The sequence below is a fragment of the Marmota marmota genome, unplaced genomic scaffold, assembly GCF_001458135.2.
Source record: "Marmota marmota marmota unplaced genomic scaffold, marMar, whole genome shotgun sequence".
Taxonomy (NCBI): Eukaryota; Metazoa; Chordata; class Mammalia; order Rodentia; family Sciuridae; genus Marmota; species Marmota marmota.
This window is the reverse complement of record NW_026000000.1, coordinates 8,249,401-8,266,946: the sequence shown is the minus strand read 5'-3', so window position 1 is coordinate 8,266,946 and position 17,546 is coordinate 8,249,401. Positions and strand designations below refer to the sequence as shown.

The 17,546-nt window shown below is 41.9% G+C and overlaps 1 protein-coding gene across 10 annotated transcripts in view; it reads left to right on the top strand.

Moving 5' to 3' along the window:
• The window catches only part of Wdfy4 (WDFY family member 4), a 274,400-nt gene that overhangs the window by 115,404 nt on the left and 141,450 nt on the right, over nucleotides 1–17,546 (top strand). For 8 of the 10 annotated variants that reach the window (XM_015498911.2, XM_048807497.1, XM_048807491.1 and 5 more), the window contains 7 exons: nucleotides 5,005–5,169; nucleotides 8,243–8,446; nucleotides 9,052–9,163; nucleotides 10,359–10,516; nucleotides 12,903–13,141; nucleotides 15,162–15,283; nucleotides 16,880–17,065. In XM_015498911.2, the coding sequence (XP_015354397.1) occupies nucleotides 5,005–5,169; nucleotides 8,243–8,446; nucleotides 9,052–9,163; nucleotides 10,359–10,516; nucleotides 12,903–13,141; nucleotides 15,162–15,283; nucleotides 16,880–17,065 (1,186 nt within the window). Of the gene's footprint in view, nucleotides 1–5,004; nucleotides 5,170–8,242; nucleotides 8,447–9,032; nucleotides 9,164–10,358; nucleotides 10,517–12,902; nucleotides 13,142–15,161; nucleotides 15,284–16,622; nucleotides 16,795–16,879; nucleotides 17,066–17,546 lie in introns of those variants that run through there. The other 2 variants (XM_048807499.1, XR_007349237.1) reach the window with 2 other exon arrangements.

Genomic DNA, 17,546 nt, shown 5'->3' with positions numbered 1-17,546 from the left:
ATTTCTGAAGTGGAAGAGGGGCCTCTCCTTCCAAGTAACTCACCCCTACCAGGACAGTTGGAGTGACCAAGAATGACCTGTGAGGTAAAGACCTGTCTTAGAAAAGGCAGGTGGCTACCAGCTATAGACATGGCAGAGACTTCTGGAGTAGGTAGCCTTTGATTTGGAGATACACTAGACATGGGTGTTTGGTGTTAATTTAGACCCAGAAGCAAGTGTGAGGAGAGAAGAACATGTGGCTGGTGAACAGGAGGAATTAGTAGTCACATCAGTGAGATCTTGCATGAAAGGTTCAACTTTGTTCTGCAGACATCAAGGGCACAATTGGGTGCTTGATTTTGTGAAGAAACTTCATCGCTTTTTGTAAAATGATACACAATTATCTTCTTTAACATTTAAACAAAATAGAAAAACAGAAAATAAAAATCACCTGACATATACCAGATATGACCTCTATGAACTTCAGTGGATCATCCCTCTGGACATTTCTTGAAGGTCACATCCTATCCTTATAGAGGATGAGATCGCAAAAATTCATTTTGCCTTTCTTTCATCCACATTTTTGTGAACATATTTCCATCTCAATAAAGTGGGAAAACATAGGAATCACCTCTATTTATAATAAAAATTTATGTTAATTTTCAAAGTGCTTATTATAAAAAAAAAACCTATAATGGACTTTCCTGAAGTGCAGGATAGTGGGTCAAAGAGCACTTCATGCATTTTCTATTGGATGCACTTCTCAGAAAGATTGCACATATATATGTATTCCACCATTTAATATACATCTCAATATCTTGTATGGAAGTACTTGGGCCCAGCCTCATAGTCTCAACAATATGGGCAAATGGATGATAGTTTCATAGTTAGGTTCTTTTTGCATTTATTTTTAATAAATTTAAAACCATTTTATACATTTATTAACATTATGTATTTCCATGTAAATTGCTGGTTTATTCTTTCATCTTTTGCCAACTTCTCTTTCTTTTTCCTTCTCTCTTGCCCTGTCTGTGGTTATGCTAAGACAGTCTAGATCACATTTTGTACTTTTTGTAAATAGGAATTTTTTAAAAAGGTCTTTTAGCATGTTATTAGATGATTTATGCTTTTTTCTTTTAACCAGTTACCTATGATGAATTACATCAATAGAATTCTTTGAATTCTCATTCAATTACTCTGTTTTTTTTTAATTGTACTTCCTTATTCTGTTTTTGCAAATGTATATTGATGATTCTGTATGCATATTTATAAATGATATTAGGCTGATGATTTCTTTTTGTTTTATCTTTGTGAAGTTTTGATATCAATATTATGCTAGTTTTATATTAAGAATTTGTTTATTTTGTATTCAAGTAGATGTTTTATCTATAATTCATATATTATTTAAATGCTTCTGTGAAACTGGCTGTATCTGAATTTTTTCCCTGATTATTGACTTGTTTAGTCTTTTAAATGTTTTCTTAACCAAGTTTAGTTAATTGATCTTTAAAAATAACTACCCATTTACTCAGTTTGTACAAATGGTATTGTGTTGCTTTCCATTGCTATAACAAACAAGTACCTGAAGTGAGAAAATGGGTTCATTTTGGCTCACAGTTTTAAAGGTTTCAGTTTAGTTGGCCTCATTGCTTTGGGCCTGGGTGGCACATCATGGCAAGAGTGTGTGATGGAGCAAAACTGCCTAATCGATCGCCAAGCTGGGTCAAAGGGGAAGCAGAAGAGCGGAAGTCCCACAATTCCCTTTGAGTTCATACCCCTCATGACCTAAAGACCTCCCGCTAGTCCTCTACCTCTTCAAGTCTCCACCCATCTCCAAATAGCACCAAACTGGAAACCAAGCTTTTGACACACATGGGTTCTTGGAGGACATTCGGGGTCCAAACTGTAGCAGGTCTCTTATAACTCAGTTTTCTATGTGTTATTTCTCTCTTCTTATTCTTAGTTTGAGGGCTCCTCCTACTTTCTCTTTACCACACCCTTCCTGTTCAGGAGCTGGTCTTATGGGTTTAAAGAACTAGATTTTGTATACCTTTATCAGTCTCCTGATTTTTTAAATTTCAATTTCCAAGATTTTTATATTTGGCCTTTCCAGTTTTATTGTTTTCTAAAACTCCTTTGATGACTATTTTCTAATGTGCATGTGGTTAAGCTTTTTTTTTTTTTTCATTTTAATCTATCCTAGTCTTATTTTTGACCTGGTTAGATAATAAGATATGTACTTTTTTCATCTTTGAGAAATGTATTCATTCTATTGTAGGCCTAATGTACGATTAATTTGGGGGTTCCTTAAAATGTCTATTTTCTGTTTATAAGATAAGGAATCTGTCACCTACATAATTAGTTAATGTCATGAAAAATAAAACAATCAAAATTTGTTGCATAAGCTATTCAAAACAAGAAAAATGTGTAATATGCTAAGAGTAGTAAAAATGTAAGACCAAAAATTCACATCATAGCAGTAAGTATAAAAAGTTAAGCTCATATATTATTTAGACTAGATAAAAAACAAGACCCAGCCTTCTTATATGTGTTGGAATGACAAACATATTCAATGAGAATGATGCTACTCACGGATTCAGTACAATGAAGATACCTGTCGTGAAAGTATCTTTTACCAAGAACAGCAGACAAGTATCTAAATATAAAAGGCAAAAACTAGAAGGAGAAGAGAAAAAGACTAGAAACCTAATTGTGGGAATAACTAACTCGAAAAGTTCAGTTTATTTTACTTTTTCTTGGAACTTTATTTTGTTTGATATTACACCCTTGACCAGTGGTAACCACAGATTTGACTGCGTGTCCTTGAACTTGATGTAAATGGAATCAGACAGTACATATTCTTTTGCATCTGGCCTTTTTCACTCATCATTACATTTTGGGATTCACTCATGTTCTTATGTTATCAGTAATTCATTTTTTTCACTGTTGAATAGTATTTTCTTGTGATAATTAATCACAACCATTCTGGCTTGTTTCAGCTTGGAAACATGCTATATACCTATCTTTTGGTGGACATATGTACTCCTTTCTGTTGCAAATATATCCCAGGAGTGAAATTGTGAGTCATCAGTTACACACATGACTTACTTTAGTAAATAATGCCTAATAGTTTTTCAAAGTGGAAAAACCAATTTACATTATCTCCACCTTTTTTCTGGAAGGGTTTTAGTTGCTCCACATCCTTGTCAATTTTTTGCATTGTTAGAGGTTTTGATTTTAGAAATTTTGCGGCATGTTACAGTGTTTTGGAAGAGACAGCGTTGTCTCCATTGTGGAGGTGTAGAAACAGAAGTTATGGAGGTTAATTCATCCAAGCAAGGTCACAGAGCTCAGGCACAGTGGAGGCACATGTGTCCAGCATAAGCATCATGATTCTAGGTCATGTCCACGCCTTGACCTTCAAGGGAGTCTCTGTCACTTGGCAGATCAAATCCAAATTCTTCTTTTGAAAGGGCAAATCCTCCTTATGACCTCACCTTCTAGCTTCTTCTGTATTTACCCTGTGCTAGTCATTGCAAAAATAAGCTGCATCACTGAAATGCCTCATTTGCTCCTCATTATAACTTTCGGAAATAGGCCATAGCACGATCCTTTTTCCGGACTTGGAACTCAAAGCCTAGGGAGATTAGGAAGCTGGTCCAAGGCTATGCTTATTAGTAGGTGGCAAAGGCAGAGTTCCATCCAGATTGACTAACTACAGAGAAAGGTCTCTGAACACCTTTTATTTCTCATATTCACCTATAAATTTAATATTGTGCTGTAAGAACCTATAAGAGATCCAGATGCAGGTGACTTCAGAACTCTTTCTCTCTGCCTCCCTGCCCCAGCCTATCCCAAACCCTCTCTGGATTCTGGACATGTGATTCCAGTCACCCCACATGTCTTGTCTTTTTTCTACAATTAGAATTGAGTTTCCCAGTTTGAGACATGGTCTAGGCACTTGGGAGCTACTAAGCAAACATGGTATTCTAACTTGAGCTTACCAGGCCAGGACTGAGAGTCAGGCTGGAAGGGACGTGAGGAAGCCATGCAAGGGAGGGGCTGGCTCTGAGTAGCCAGACTCAAAGGAAGGGCCTGGTGGCCACTTAGAGTGTTGGTAGGAGTAGGCTAAGTGTCACTCAGTCTGCTTGTCAATGTGGCCATGCAGCAGATGATACTGAGGTTGGGGTTGATCAAATTTGAAAAAAGTTTTCAAATTTCCTGTATCCTATCCATTCAGGACAATAAACTTGGGCAGCAACTGGATACCCTGGTTGGGCTCAGCTGAGTCTCTGGACAGAGTGACTGGGCAATCTGTCAAGGGAGTTGAGCTGTAGAAGGTTACTAGGGCTCAGTCAGGATTCAGGGTGGCGGTTTGGCCATGTTGCCAAGATCAGCAGGGAGAGAGCTCATGATGTGTGGGAAAACTGATGCCTTGGCAGGTGCCTGGGCACCAGCTCAGTACAACATGATCCATTCCAGACCCCCCGGCTGGCAGGAAAGTCAGGGTGAGAGTCTATAGGTGGGAACATCAGCACTGGGTCCTGGGAAGACTGGGTTACCTCTGATGGGCCAGTCCCTTGAGCACTGGGCTAGGGAAGACTGGCAAGTCCCTTGAGCACAGTGTGCCATATCTAATCACTTAGGGATTGTGTGGGAAAGCAGCAAATTTCATACCAATCTCCTGGGTTCAGTTCCTGGCTCTATTTCTTACCCACTATATGACAAGCAATGGAACCTCTCTGGGCCTCTGTGTTTTCTTCTGTAAAACAAGAGTAAACACAGAGACTATCTCAGAGGGTAGAAGAGGAATGGGTGTTAAGCACTGTGTCCACACATAGTAAACCCTTCCCTGGTTATCATGCAGTACCCAGTGCCAACCTGCAGTCTTAGGTGACTTACAAGAGCATGTCTTGTGGAGAGCCTCCATAAGGAAGTTTTCTCCTGAGATTTCCATTCCTCTGGCTGACTCAGGCAGCCCCAGTCATGCTGCCTTACACTGTGTCTCATGGATTGTGTCCTCAGCCCTTGACAGGTTCTGAAGATAGCACCTGGGAACAGACATTCCCAGTCACCGTGCTGCACTTCCTCAGCCTGGTACACCGCACCTACTCCCAGGACCCGGCGTGGCGGGCCCCAGAGTTTCTCCAGACCTTGGCCATAGTCACCTTCCCCTTGGGAACCCAAAAGGTAAGGCGTGCCGCTGCCCTGTACCAGAGAGAGCAGGTGTGAACTTCACCATCCTTCATGGTGAGAAGCTAAATTCCTCCCCATCTCCCAAAGTTAAAATACACTTAAAGCAACTTGACTGGAACATTCAATAAACAACTTGGGTAATTTTCCTTTTCTTGGCTGAGATGTAACTAGAGGTCATTTTCAGCTCTGGGACTCAATCATTTTTTTGAATTGTTAGGAATGAGAAATTTGATGGTAGATCAAGTCCAATTCTATATGGAATATTCACACACTGGTCATAGGAAACAGTGAATCCTTTCCAGGAAGCCTGTTGCCTATGTGCCATTCAGGGGAGGGGTGGTACTTTTGTCCTGTTTGCAGGCCCCTTAGGACATGACTCAGATCCCCTTCCAGGCAGTAGGTTTGTGAAGGACCAGCTTAGATCCAGAAGAACCAGGGAGGATAGAGAACCGACTTGGGTCTTCTGTCTTCTGTGATGAGCAGTTGAAGAAGTAGCTTAGGGAAGATGTGAGTTTAAGATGAACAGGAGGTCCCAGCAAGTCAAGGGGCAGCCAAGTCGAAGGATTTATAATCCCAAATCGGGGGGGCTTATAATCCAGGACAAGCAACTAGGCAAAGTGGCACACACCTGATATTCCTATAACTTTGGGGGCTGAGGCAAATTTGATTCCAGTCTCAGCAACTTAGGAGATGCTGTCTCAAAATAAAAAACACAAAGGTCTGGAGGTGTAGCTCCGTGGGAGAGCACTTGCCTAGTATGTGCTAGGTTCTGGGTTCATTCGTCAGTGTCTGTTGGTCTCTCTATTTCTTTCATACACACACACACACACACACACACACACCCCTACCCATGACAAGCACAGAGCTAGGCATGGAGTGTATGCTCCGTAATCATTTGCTAAATCATAAAATGAATGGGAGAAATGTTCTCTTAGCTAACCTTTCCCAGGGGTGTATCCATGTTGGCACATTGGTCCCAAACCTGGTGCTTCACATAACACTAACAGCAATCAGAAAGAGGAAAGAAGAATATGAGACTCAGAGACAAAGTGGTACTCATAAGTCTCATCTCACAAAATGATTGAGAGAACAAAGTATGTCACAGTTCCTGGGATTGACATGCAACAGAGCTAAGATTTAAATTTTGGTCTCTCACCCCAAAGCCTGAGTTTTTTACATTTAAACCCATGTGATGGGTTTAAAATAAAGTTAAATAACTAAATAAAATTGAAAATACAGTTAGCCCTCTGTATCCATGGGTTCCCCATCAGGGATTCAATTAACCTCAGAGAGAAAATATTTAAAAATTTTTTGGTCTGTATTGAATGTGTATATGTTTTTCCCCACCAATATTCCCTAAATAATAGATTTATAACAGTCACATAGCATTTACATTGCATTAGGCATTATAAATAATCTAGAGATAATTTAAAGTATATGGGAGGTTATGCCTAGGGTATGTGTAAATACTATGCCTTTTTATGTGAGGGACTTGAACATCTGTGGAATTTGCTATACTCAGAGGTTTCTGGAACAAATTCCTCACAGATACTTAGGGACAGCTGTAATTAGACTACACATAAAGACAAGAGGATTTGCAAAAAGATAAAATGGTTTCAAAATGTTTTGATGGATTAATATAAACTCGAGTAACTTACTAGGAAATTAAGAATAAACACAAGGCAGTGATAGACACAGGAAGGCCCTGTGGGCTGAAGCTGTAGGTGGAGGTGGGGGTGGGGGTGGGATCGACACAGGGAAACTCAGGTGGCTCAGACCAGGCAGGGAAGAGGGACAATTTTACAGTCTGTCTCCTGCGATCTCCTTGGCACTTCCTCTGTAGAGGACAAGATGTGGCATCTCAGTCCTGATGCCCATCTCAGCCCCTACCCCCAAGGAACAAGCTTGATGTTACTGAGTCGAGGCTCCAGTTGAGCACACAGCGCACACCCTGGCATAGGACTGACCCAAAAGTCACCTCTGCAGCCAGCAAACACCCTAGTGGGCTGGTTGGGCCCTGACTTGGGGTTCCTAGCTCCAATTCCAAGGTGCTTCTCCCTCATGACACTCTCTTGCCTTGTCCCAGCTCCAAGTCAGCTCGCTAGGCCTTTGTTGCACAGAAAGCATTGCAGACCCTCCCCACACAGAAGGCTGGCAGCCAAAAGCCTTCGATTTGCTATGAATTTATATGGCATCTTTCCAGTTGAGGCCGCATGGAGCTAATTAATGCAGTCGCCACCTCCCTAGGTGCCATTAAATTCGTTTTATGGCTTAATTAAGAACGGCGGCATTAATTTTATGAATGAGCAAAGGGAGGTGCCAACAGATGAATGCGCATGAAAAGTTCATGGGCCGGGAGTCAGGAGTCCCTGGCCGCGTGTCCTTGGGTGTGTCATTCGGCCTCCCTGCATCTCCAGGTCCTCCTGGACTATCTGGGGTAATGACCCTTGTCTCCTCTATCCCCTGTTTTTATAAACCTCAAATGAGGAAGTGAATGCTGAAGTGCTTCAGGGATTCAGGGAAAGAACTCTACAGTTTTGCTTCTCCATCTTTCCTACCTGAAGGTCCTGTCTGTCAACATGAGCAGGGACTGGGCAGGAGGAAAAGGTGGGGACACCACCACAAGGTGGAAGCCAATGTCCACTGACCCCCTACCAAGCTGCCAGGCATTGCTGCATCTATTATTCTCTCATTTCCTTTCCACAAATCCTCTGTGAGGGTGGTTTTTATGATTGCTATTTAACAGATAGGCAGCTGGCTTGGAGGAGTGAAGCCACTTGCCCCAACAGATTTTGGATTTCGTTGCAGAGCACTGCAGTTCTCTCTGACTTGGTGGCTCAGTTTTTTTTTTTTTTTTTTTGCAAAATATCAACCTATCTCAGTCAGAGTCTCAGACCACAGTGGTAACTGTGGCCATAGGCAAGAAGGCTCTGGGAAAATCATACTTTGGCAGAGCCTCAGTTTCCACCCATGTCAATGGGTATGATGATAATTCTGCGTGTTCCCATCAGAGACAGATGTGAAAGAGCTTCCAGGCCACACATGTTAGGGTTCTCTTGTCTTTGAGGGGCCTGCAGCTGAGTCCACCCGGAACACCAGCAGTCCTGGGACTGTCTCTGAAGGTGACAGCCCCAAGGAAGGTCTCCAGGCTCCTGTCAAGTCACATCCTGCCCGGAGGCAGCTGAGAGACTTCACTCAGATCCTCTTGAGGGAGCTCCTGCTTGGAACCCCCAGCCCCAAGCAGTGGCTGCCACTGGAGGTGCTTCTGGAGGTGGGTTGGAAAGGGCATTTATTGCTGGGCTGTCTTTTATGGGAGTGGGTTTGGGAGCCAAAGGGCATTGCAAGGGCAAGGGATGGCCAGGCCTGAAGATGCTGGCTGGCCAGTGGTGGAGTCACCGCCTCATGATCTGGGGGGATGTTTATGAACTTCAGGCCCTGGCAGAGTGCCAGGTAAATAGAAGAATAAGGGCAGGGTCCTTGGAAACTGAGCCTGAGGTAAGGGTGTTATAGAAATTATATATTGTAGGGACTGCTGTCAGGAGGAGAGAGGGGAGCAGAGGGAAGGGGAAGATGTTCTCTTAGAGGTGGTTTCCACTGGAGCCTGGTCTCAAGGGGGTGCTGGTACACTCTGTGTCCCATAGTCAGCCTCATCTTGGGCACCTGCCAGGTGACCTTTGACTGTGGACTCCCCCACTTATTCACCCCTGGAAGTAGGTCTTGCCTACTAGATAAGGCAGCTCAGTGAGCAGAAAGCAATGCCTTGGAGGAGGCCTAGTTGTGAGTGGTCAGCTGGGTACTATTGCACCTGCTGGGCAAGGGGTTAAGGGGACATTATGGCTATGCGACTGCTTTCTCAGTCCCAGGCTGTGCTTCCAGGCTTGTCCAGACAATGCCACCAGCCAACAGAAGCGTGACTTCCAGTCTGAGGTCCTTCTTTCTACCATGGAAATATTCCACATCATGAGTGGAGGCAACATGGCACTCAGAGGTGAGTGGATGACTTGGTCCTTCCTGTTTCTGGCATTCAGCTGCTGATGGCTAATCAGGAAAGCTAGTATTCATGCTTACTCCTATTCTGACTATGGGGTACCTCATCCTCCATCTGGGCGTATCCTCCATGTATCTGCAACAAAAGCTCATTGACCCCTGCCCAGTGAGGGATGAGATGCTTTCTGCTTTCCATGACATCCCTGCTATCACTGTGCCACTTGGAGACAAAAGGTCTTCCTGTCCTCTGGGTTAAAATTGACTTTTCTTTAGCTTCAGTACAAATGTGACCCCTTCCCATAAGAGAAGTCCAAACGGCAGGGATTCCACAGTCTTCTGCTCAGCATCTTGTGCTGTGCACCTATGTCTGGGTACTGAATAGGTACTTGACAAATGTTTCTTGAACAAATGAAGCTGGATTAAGATGCTGCCTTTGCTCTTCAGAATTTGAGCTGGAGACTTCATCAAAAAACAGTTCCAGGGCAGCTGCCCCTTCTCAGGGAGCTTAAACAAACATTCTTTCTGTGGTTTTTGAGACACAGAAATCCCTAGCTACATGACTTATCTCCTAGACTCTGTCTTGCCACAACATGAAAACCCTAGCTTTCTGGTCTTTCTCCTGGAATGCTTGATGTGTGAGAGAAGCAGAGCAGTGAATTCAGTGTGGTTGGGAAGCCCCTGTGGGTCCTGGCTGTGTCCATGGACAGCAGTGAGACCCAGGGCAAAGGCCTGGATCTGTGAGTCTCTGAGTGAGGATGACAACTGTAGCTGATTCACAGGGTGTTTCTAGAGATTAGCTGAGATCACCACACACTCATCCAAGCACAGTGCTTGTAAGTGTGAGCACAAATGCACGATCAGCTTTATGGCTGTATCTTCTTCCAGTGCAACAGCAAGAACTCAGGTCAGCACAATGCCTTCTCATTTGCATTAGGCATTAAATTCTCCTCCATCCTTATTCTGAAGAGTCACTGGAAGAAATGCTTCCTCTTGCCTTTCTCACAGCTTGGTTTCTATCACTGGCCAGATTAATCAAGATCAATTTACTTTGTGGGGGTGTTCAATAAAAGACTCCACCTTTGGAACAATGGGAATCAGAGATGAGTAAGACATGGCTGGTTATGAGGGGGGGCCGAGATTGTTGTGGAGAGAAGCATATTTAGACTCTCATCTTGGTCTATCTTTACTCCACTCAGGCAGTAAAGAGCCTCAGCCAAACATAGAAGCTGCTGCCGCTCCTTCCCTATCAAACATCTCCTACTTCACCCAGAAGCTGGTGGAGAAGCTGTATGGTGGGATCTTCTCAGCAGACCCCAGACATATTCTTCTCTTCATCACAGAGCACATCATGGTGGTAAGAACCTGGGATGGCTAGGGTAACAAGACACCTCTTTGTGACTGACCAGGAGTCTGTGTGACATACCTGGTCATTGCTCCTTTGGTCTAGCTGAAATTTTGTCCTTTGCTGAAACAGAATCTGAGCTGGGTGGGAGGAAGAAAGCAGTCCTTTAAGACCCAGGAAATTTCTGGTGGCTATTGAGTGCCCTGCAGGGCTTACCTGCAGGACCCCTGGAGATACTCCTCACCCTCAGCTCCCTGCAAGGCACCTGACCTCGGTCCCTCTCAGACTCTACTTCCTTCCACTTGAGTTTTTACCATGATTGTTGGTTTAACCTTAAGTATTGTTATTTCTTATGAGCAATGAACAGGCCAAAAAGGTCTTCGACCTAAAGGGCCTATTTTCTTTTCTTTTTTTAAATTGGTTCTTTTTAGTTCTACATGACCCCAGAATTCATTTTAATATAATTATGCAAGCATGGACTATATCTTATTCTAGTTAGAGTCCCATTCTTATGGATATACATGGTGGTGGGATTCACTGGGTTGTTTTCATCCATGTGCTTGGGAAACTAGGTCAGATTCCTCCTGCTGTCGTTCCTTTGCTTATCCCCCTTCTTTTCCCTCCATTCCCCCATTGTCTAATCTACTGCCCTTCTGTTCTTCCCCTCACCCCCATATTGTGAGTTAGCTTCCACTTATCACAGAAAACATTCCACCTTTGTTTTGGGGGGACTTGCTTACTTCATTTAGCATGAGAGTCTCCAGATCCATAATATCTACTTCCATCTATTAATCTTTCTGCCCTCCTGAAATCAAGGCAGGACTCCATTTTTACCAAGTCCTGTTATTCTTGTTCATAGCCACACAAGCAAATGCATGCCTACAGAGCCATCCTTAGATATACACAGGTTCACAGAGAAAATTATAACCCCAAACTCCTAGAGTTGCCTTTCTCACAGCTTGGTTTTAGATCCCTGCCTCCCACTGCATGCTGGGGACCTTTGCTTACAAGCTGCTGTGAGCTCTTTACTTGAACTCATGCAATGAGTTGCTCGTTATCAAAGTTGTCCTGCCTGTAGGATGTCTGTGACTCTTGGAAAGGACCTTCTCTTATCACACTAGAACTGCCACCCACAGATCCCAGGACTGGGTCTCAGCACAATGCTGTTCTGGGTGATGTATAGGTTGAAACCAACCTGAAAATAATATATTGAGAGGTTTTTTCACGAATGACTCCAAGAAGGGAGAAAGAGTTTCTTGTCAGCTCCGGGAAGATTAAAATCAGATCCTTGGGAAGTTGTGTTGAGAATGAAAAGAGTTTCTGGTGGTCAAAGAAATTCTCAGAACCAATTCCGAAGAGCATGTACCTGCCAGGACTGGTGTGCATTTAGGTGGTACCAGGCACCAGGACCTCGATTCTCCCCAGCCCTTAACCTCAGTTTGAGAGGTGCAGGAGGAGCAGGAGAGAAGAGGGATGAAGACTTGACTCCCAGATTAAAACAGGTTGAAATCAAACTGAATTACATGGGGGTAGAAACACCTGCACTACTTAAAAATTCCAAGGGAGCAACCTTTGGCTAACAAGTGACTTTCTAATAGACTAGAAACTTTGCATGTGATTTGTGATCTGTGAACTGTTTTCACCGAAGCCCAATAGGTATGAACTAATCAGTGTTGAGGCTGCTAATAACTTGAATCTAATGTATGAAATATGATATGTCAAGAGCTTTGTAATGTTTTGAACAACCAATAAAAAAAAAAGAACTGTCTCCCCCTCTAAATTTCTCATAAACTAAAATACATTGGACTCCATTCCCTTTAGACGATATCGTGATTAAGGGCATGGCTCAAGTGTCCAGTGTTTCTTTGATCCTTGTCCTTCCTGACCACCTAACCTCTCTGGCCTTGACTTCTTATCCCTAACGTGGGGTAATCTTAGTATCTACTTTATGGTGTTAAGACATTTACATGAAGCAATGTATTTAAATTTATTCAAATCAATGGAAACAAAACTTAGCATCACCAGGAATATTGTAAATAATCTATACATGAAAATAATTATTAATACAATTAGATATTACTAATAGCATATTCACATAAACTGAATGTCAACTGTGTTACCAGTATTTCAGAAGTCTTTGGCCACCAAATCTATTTTCCATAATATGACTGTAGTAAATTTTAAACTTTTTAATTACACAAGTTCTTACCCAAATTCTGAATTGCCCTTATTTATCGTTTTATTAAACAGAATCTCAAACTAGAAGAAATTAGCACTATTTGAATTTAAGATCATGTCATTTTTTTGATCATATTATTTTCATGGTACACTGGATCAGTATCTAAAATTGCAAAGTGTGCAGAAGTGTATTTATATGTGTCTTATTTTTATGACTCAGGTCATCGAGAATACCTCTTCTCAAAGAGAGACTGTCATCAGTGCTTTATACAGCAGTTTGAACAAAGTCATTCTATATTGCCTCTCCAAGCCCCAGCAGTCCCTGTCTGAGTGCCTCAGCCTTCTCAGCATCCTGGGCTTTCTACAGGAGCACTGGGACATTATCTTTGCCACCTATAATTCCAACGTCAGCTTCCTCCTGTGTCTCATGCATTGCCTTTTGCTGCTCAATGAAAGAAGGTAGGAGCTGCCTGCTTATTTCCTTGACTGCTGGTGTTCAGAATAGAAAAAAAAGAAGACTGAGAAGGAACTAGATTGAGGTCAATATAAGTGATATAAACTTTTTGCTTATCCAGTTGTCTAAATTATGTGCAGCATTTGATAGTATGGTAAATAATCCTCATATTCATATGATTGAGCAACTAGAAACATCCTGCAATAATAATTAATCCTATAATTCTACACTGTAAGATACTTTATTGATTAATTTTTTTTCTTGTACCAGGGATTGAACCTAGAGGCATTTAACCACTGAGCTACATCCCCAGCGCTTTTAAAAATATATTTTATTTAGAGACAGGGAAGAGAGCACTGTACCATGTTATACTTTGCTCTTGTCCTTTTTATTGCTTAAATTTATCCCAGTACAAAGAGACGGGGTTTTGTTAAGTTGCTTAGGGCCTCACCAAGTTGCTAAGGATGGCTTTGTACTCAAAATCCTCCTGCCTCAGCATCCCGAGTCACTGGGATTATAGGCATGTGCCACCATGCCCAGCTTGATTTAATTTTTTGAGGCAGGAAATGCTAACATTAAATGTACACACTGATTCTTTTGATACAGACAGATTTTTAGAAACATTAACATTTGATAAAGGCAATTCAAATATGGGAAAAAATCATATAATACACTGTATTGTGCAAGCCAGGAATAATTTGTCTTGCAGACATACACAGACACAGACACACACCCACACACAAAAACAAACAAACAACAACAACAAAACAAAAACATATGTTCAGTCTATATCATATGAAACCATCTCCTTGGCATCATGTGGCTTACAGATATAATCTCTTATTAAGAGGACCATGGTTGAGTGTAGGGAAGAGAGGATTGTATCATGTTACACTTTGCTCTTGTCCTTTTTATTGCTTAAATTTATCCCAGTACAAATTACAAGTTTGATCACTTAAATAAAAATTCCCCAAATCCTGTACACATGACCACTGGACACCACAAAACACTGAAGCTGACCTGTCTTAAAGCTCTCTGGGAATCACTGGGGAGTCCTCCTAGACTAGAGGAGGCACTTGTCCTTTTATTGGTCTGAAATGAAAAAAGATATTTTCAGTGTATATTTAAATGTGGGGAGGTTTTCTTTCTTTCTTCACATTTCCAGAGTTAAGCCCTAGCCATATTGAAAGCACAGGTGAAAAGAGCAGAATTCCTATTGGATTTGTGTGCTCAAAATGACATCCTCCTCAGAGACTTCTATGTAGCAAAATGAACTTCAACATCCCCAAATTAATTTATTGTAGAAATTTCATGAATTGGGCATTTTCATATGTTGGCATTTTTTTATTCCCATGTTTATTATTTTAGGTTCAATTTATAAACATTTGTTTATTCAGTCCAGGAGGCTGAGAGGGGCTCTGAAATGAGGGCACATAGACATTCACGTGATAGGGACTACCAGATTCCTGGGGAACTGAATACATAACCACTGTGCCCCCACTTAGAACTGACTACATCATGTGTGGAAGCCTGGCAAAATTAAAATGTAGGGACCACATTTAAAATTTACCAAGAACTTAAAGATGGTGATAGCAGAGTCCAAGTATGGGGCCCTTCCAAGTTCAGGGCCATGTGAGACTACATTCAAAGCAGAACAAAATCAATGCCAAACAAAGGAAAATTCAATACATTGGAAGTACACAAGAAATGATCAATTCTGATTACAAAGAACCAGAAGAGGGTTCAGGGGCCTGCTGGGACCATGAGTAGCGCTTCTCAAGATAGACTTCATATGAAGATAAGGTGTTTTCCTATTATCCAGAAAACCGTTGTGCAATATCTGCTATGGAAATTATTATGCATTTTCTTTAACTTGATTTAACACATTTTCCATACTGATATATACTGGGTTTGAAGGATGGTTACTTATAATAGAGAACCATGGAACAGTCTCAAATTTGAGTTTATAGTAAAAACAACAATAACAAAAAAACAAACAAACAAAACAAACCTCTTGTCTATTAGTTATCCAGAAGGATTTGGATTGGAACCCAAGCCTAGAATGACTCCTTATCATCAAGTCTTTCTTTCCCCAAATGAAGAAGTAAAAGAAAAAACAGAGGAAGACTTCCCAAGTTTGAGTGATGGTATGTCTTATTTAGTGTTTACTTTTTGTATAGGGGGATTGTATAGGGGGATGGATAGTTGTATCTGCAGAGTTGCATCCTTCAGTCTGTCTTTCCAAAGTTAAGAAAGCAAATGCTATTAAGGAAAATTTCAAAGATCAGAAGAGGACTTAGGAAATCCCAGAGTGAGGAAGTAGCTCAACAAGTTTACATGATAGAAAATAACACAGGAATGATTGTTGTATCTTAGAAATGAAATGAAAAGGGATAGATGGGTGGATGGGTGGATGGATGGATGGATGGGTGGATGGGTGGGTGGATGGGTGTATGGATGGATGGATGGATGGATGAGTAGAAAACTCTGTAGGACTTGGTTCCTCTATAAGCTTGGCCTACTTGCTTAAATCCCTGGGCATCTCACTGTAAGTTGAAACTGGCAGACCATCTCACCTATCTCAAGCCTTTATGCCTAGGGATAACTTAGCTTTGTTCCTTAGAAAATGGGGAAGGAGTTAATAAATTCATTACTATCTATAAGACTTTGGGCTTGATAAATTTTGTTCTTGGATTTACTAATGTCAACCCAAGTTAAAGGCATTGTAAATTTATATATAACAAATGTATGTTTATCTATCTATCTATATATATATCTATTTTACACACACACACACACACACACACAGCAGGCAGTTCCATGTGTTTGAAAGATTGCACACTCTATCTCTTGATCCAGGAAGTAGAAGCTTTTGTCACTTTGATTTGTGACTGTGCCACTTTGTGATATCTTGTGATATAAAATCTTATGCACAAGTACCTCTGTATTCTGGTCACACAGGTGCCCAAAGAAAGTGATCAAAAATCTTGTGACTTTAAAGTTTATACAGACACAGTTTTAATGACAGCATGAATGTATGCACTTTGGTACTTGGATGGTAGAGCTGGACTGGGTAACATCCATTTCTCGATGTTAAGATAAAATAGATTATAGAAGGTTAGAACCAGAGAGGGGCCCATTGATTCAAGATTAGGAAATTTAGGCACAGTTTGGGGACTGTAGATGCGGGTTCAGCAGGCAGAGTTGGCTTAGTATCTGAGCAAACCTAGGGAATGAGGTGGGTGGGTTCTGGGAAGTATCATCAAATACTAGGAAAAAAGGATTGGATTAGGTCCTGAGCCTCTGGTCACAATCTAGAGCTTGAAATCCATTCCTCAGGCCAAAACGTATGGGGAGGTTGGAAGAAGCTGTTTAGGGGGAGCTGGCTTTTTACATAGGGTCACACAGGGCATCTCTCTGGTATCCAATGGAATTGGCAGGGGATCAGGGGAAGAGGTTCCCTCCCATCAATCACTCTCTTTCCAGACCTGGACACATCAGGCAGGTGTGACTTGTTAAGAAGTTAGACACAGGGAAAGGCCATCTTTTGGGGATGTTGGCAGTATTGTGTCAGCCCTGTGGCTCTACAAGCTGATTACTTCTGGCTGGAGTTTTCAAAGCTGGGGGTGATATGCAAGACATTAAGCAAGAAGTATGTAGGTAAACGCTTCCATGATATGCCATCTTTTCGCCCTCTCTGGGAGTGAGGCTGTACTGATTGTGCCATGTGCTCTCTCTGCTAGTCCAGCACAATATCCAGAAGACAGTGCAGACTCTCTGGCAGCAACTTGTGGCTCAGAGGCGGCAGGCACTGGAGGACACCTTCAAGATCGATCTCTCTGTGAAACCTGGAGAGAGTGAAGTGAAGATTGAAGAGGTCACCCCACTCTGGGAGGAAACGTTGCTCAAATCCTGGCAGCATTACCTAGGTCTCTCTCCATTCGGCTCCAGGGGATGGGAACTTCTGGGTTTTATAAAGCCAGATTCCTCTGAGGTTCCACTCGGGATCCAGAGCCTTTTCTACTCAAACCCTCTATCTTATGCCTTTGGTTGGGGTTTATATCCTTGAAATTTCATGTATCTTTCTCACAGAGAGTGAATGCTGCTTTCATTTTGGATGAAAGAAAGGTTACAAGTACCAACCAAACAAGTAGATCATAGTCTCTCCAAGGAATGGGCACTGATTGGGTCAAGGCTCAGGGCCCTGGAGTTCTAGATCCCGCCCTGATGTTCCCCTGCCAACTTGGAAACCTTGCACCAAATTATGCAACAACAGTGAGCCTTGGGTTCCTAGAGTCCTGACATTTAAAAAAGTGAATGTCTTCAACCCCAAAATATTAATATGATAGAGCTCAACACTTTTACCTGCATATTAGTTAATGCAGCTGCAAGAATAAGGTCTTAATTTTT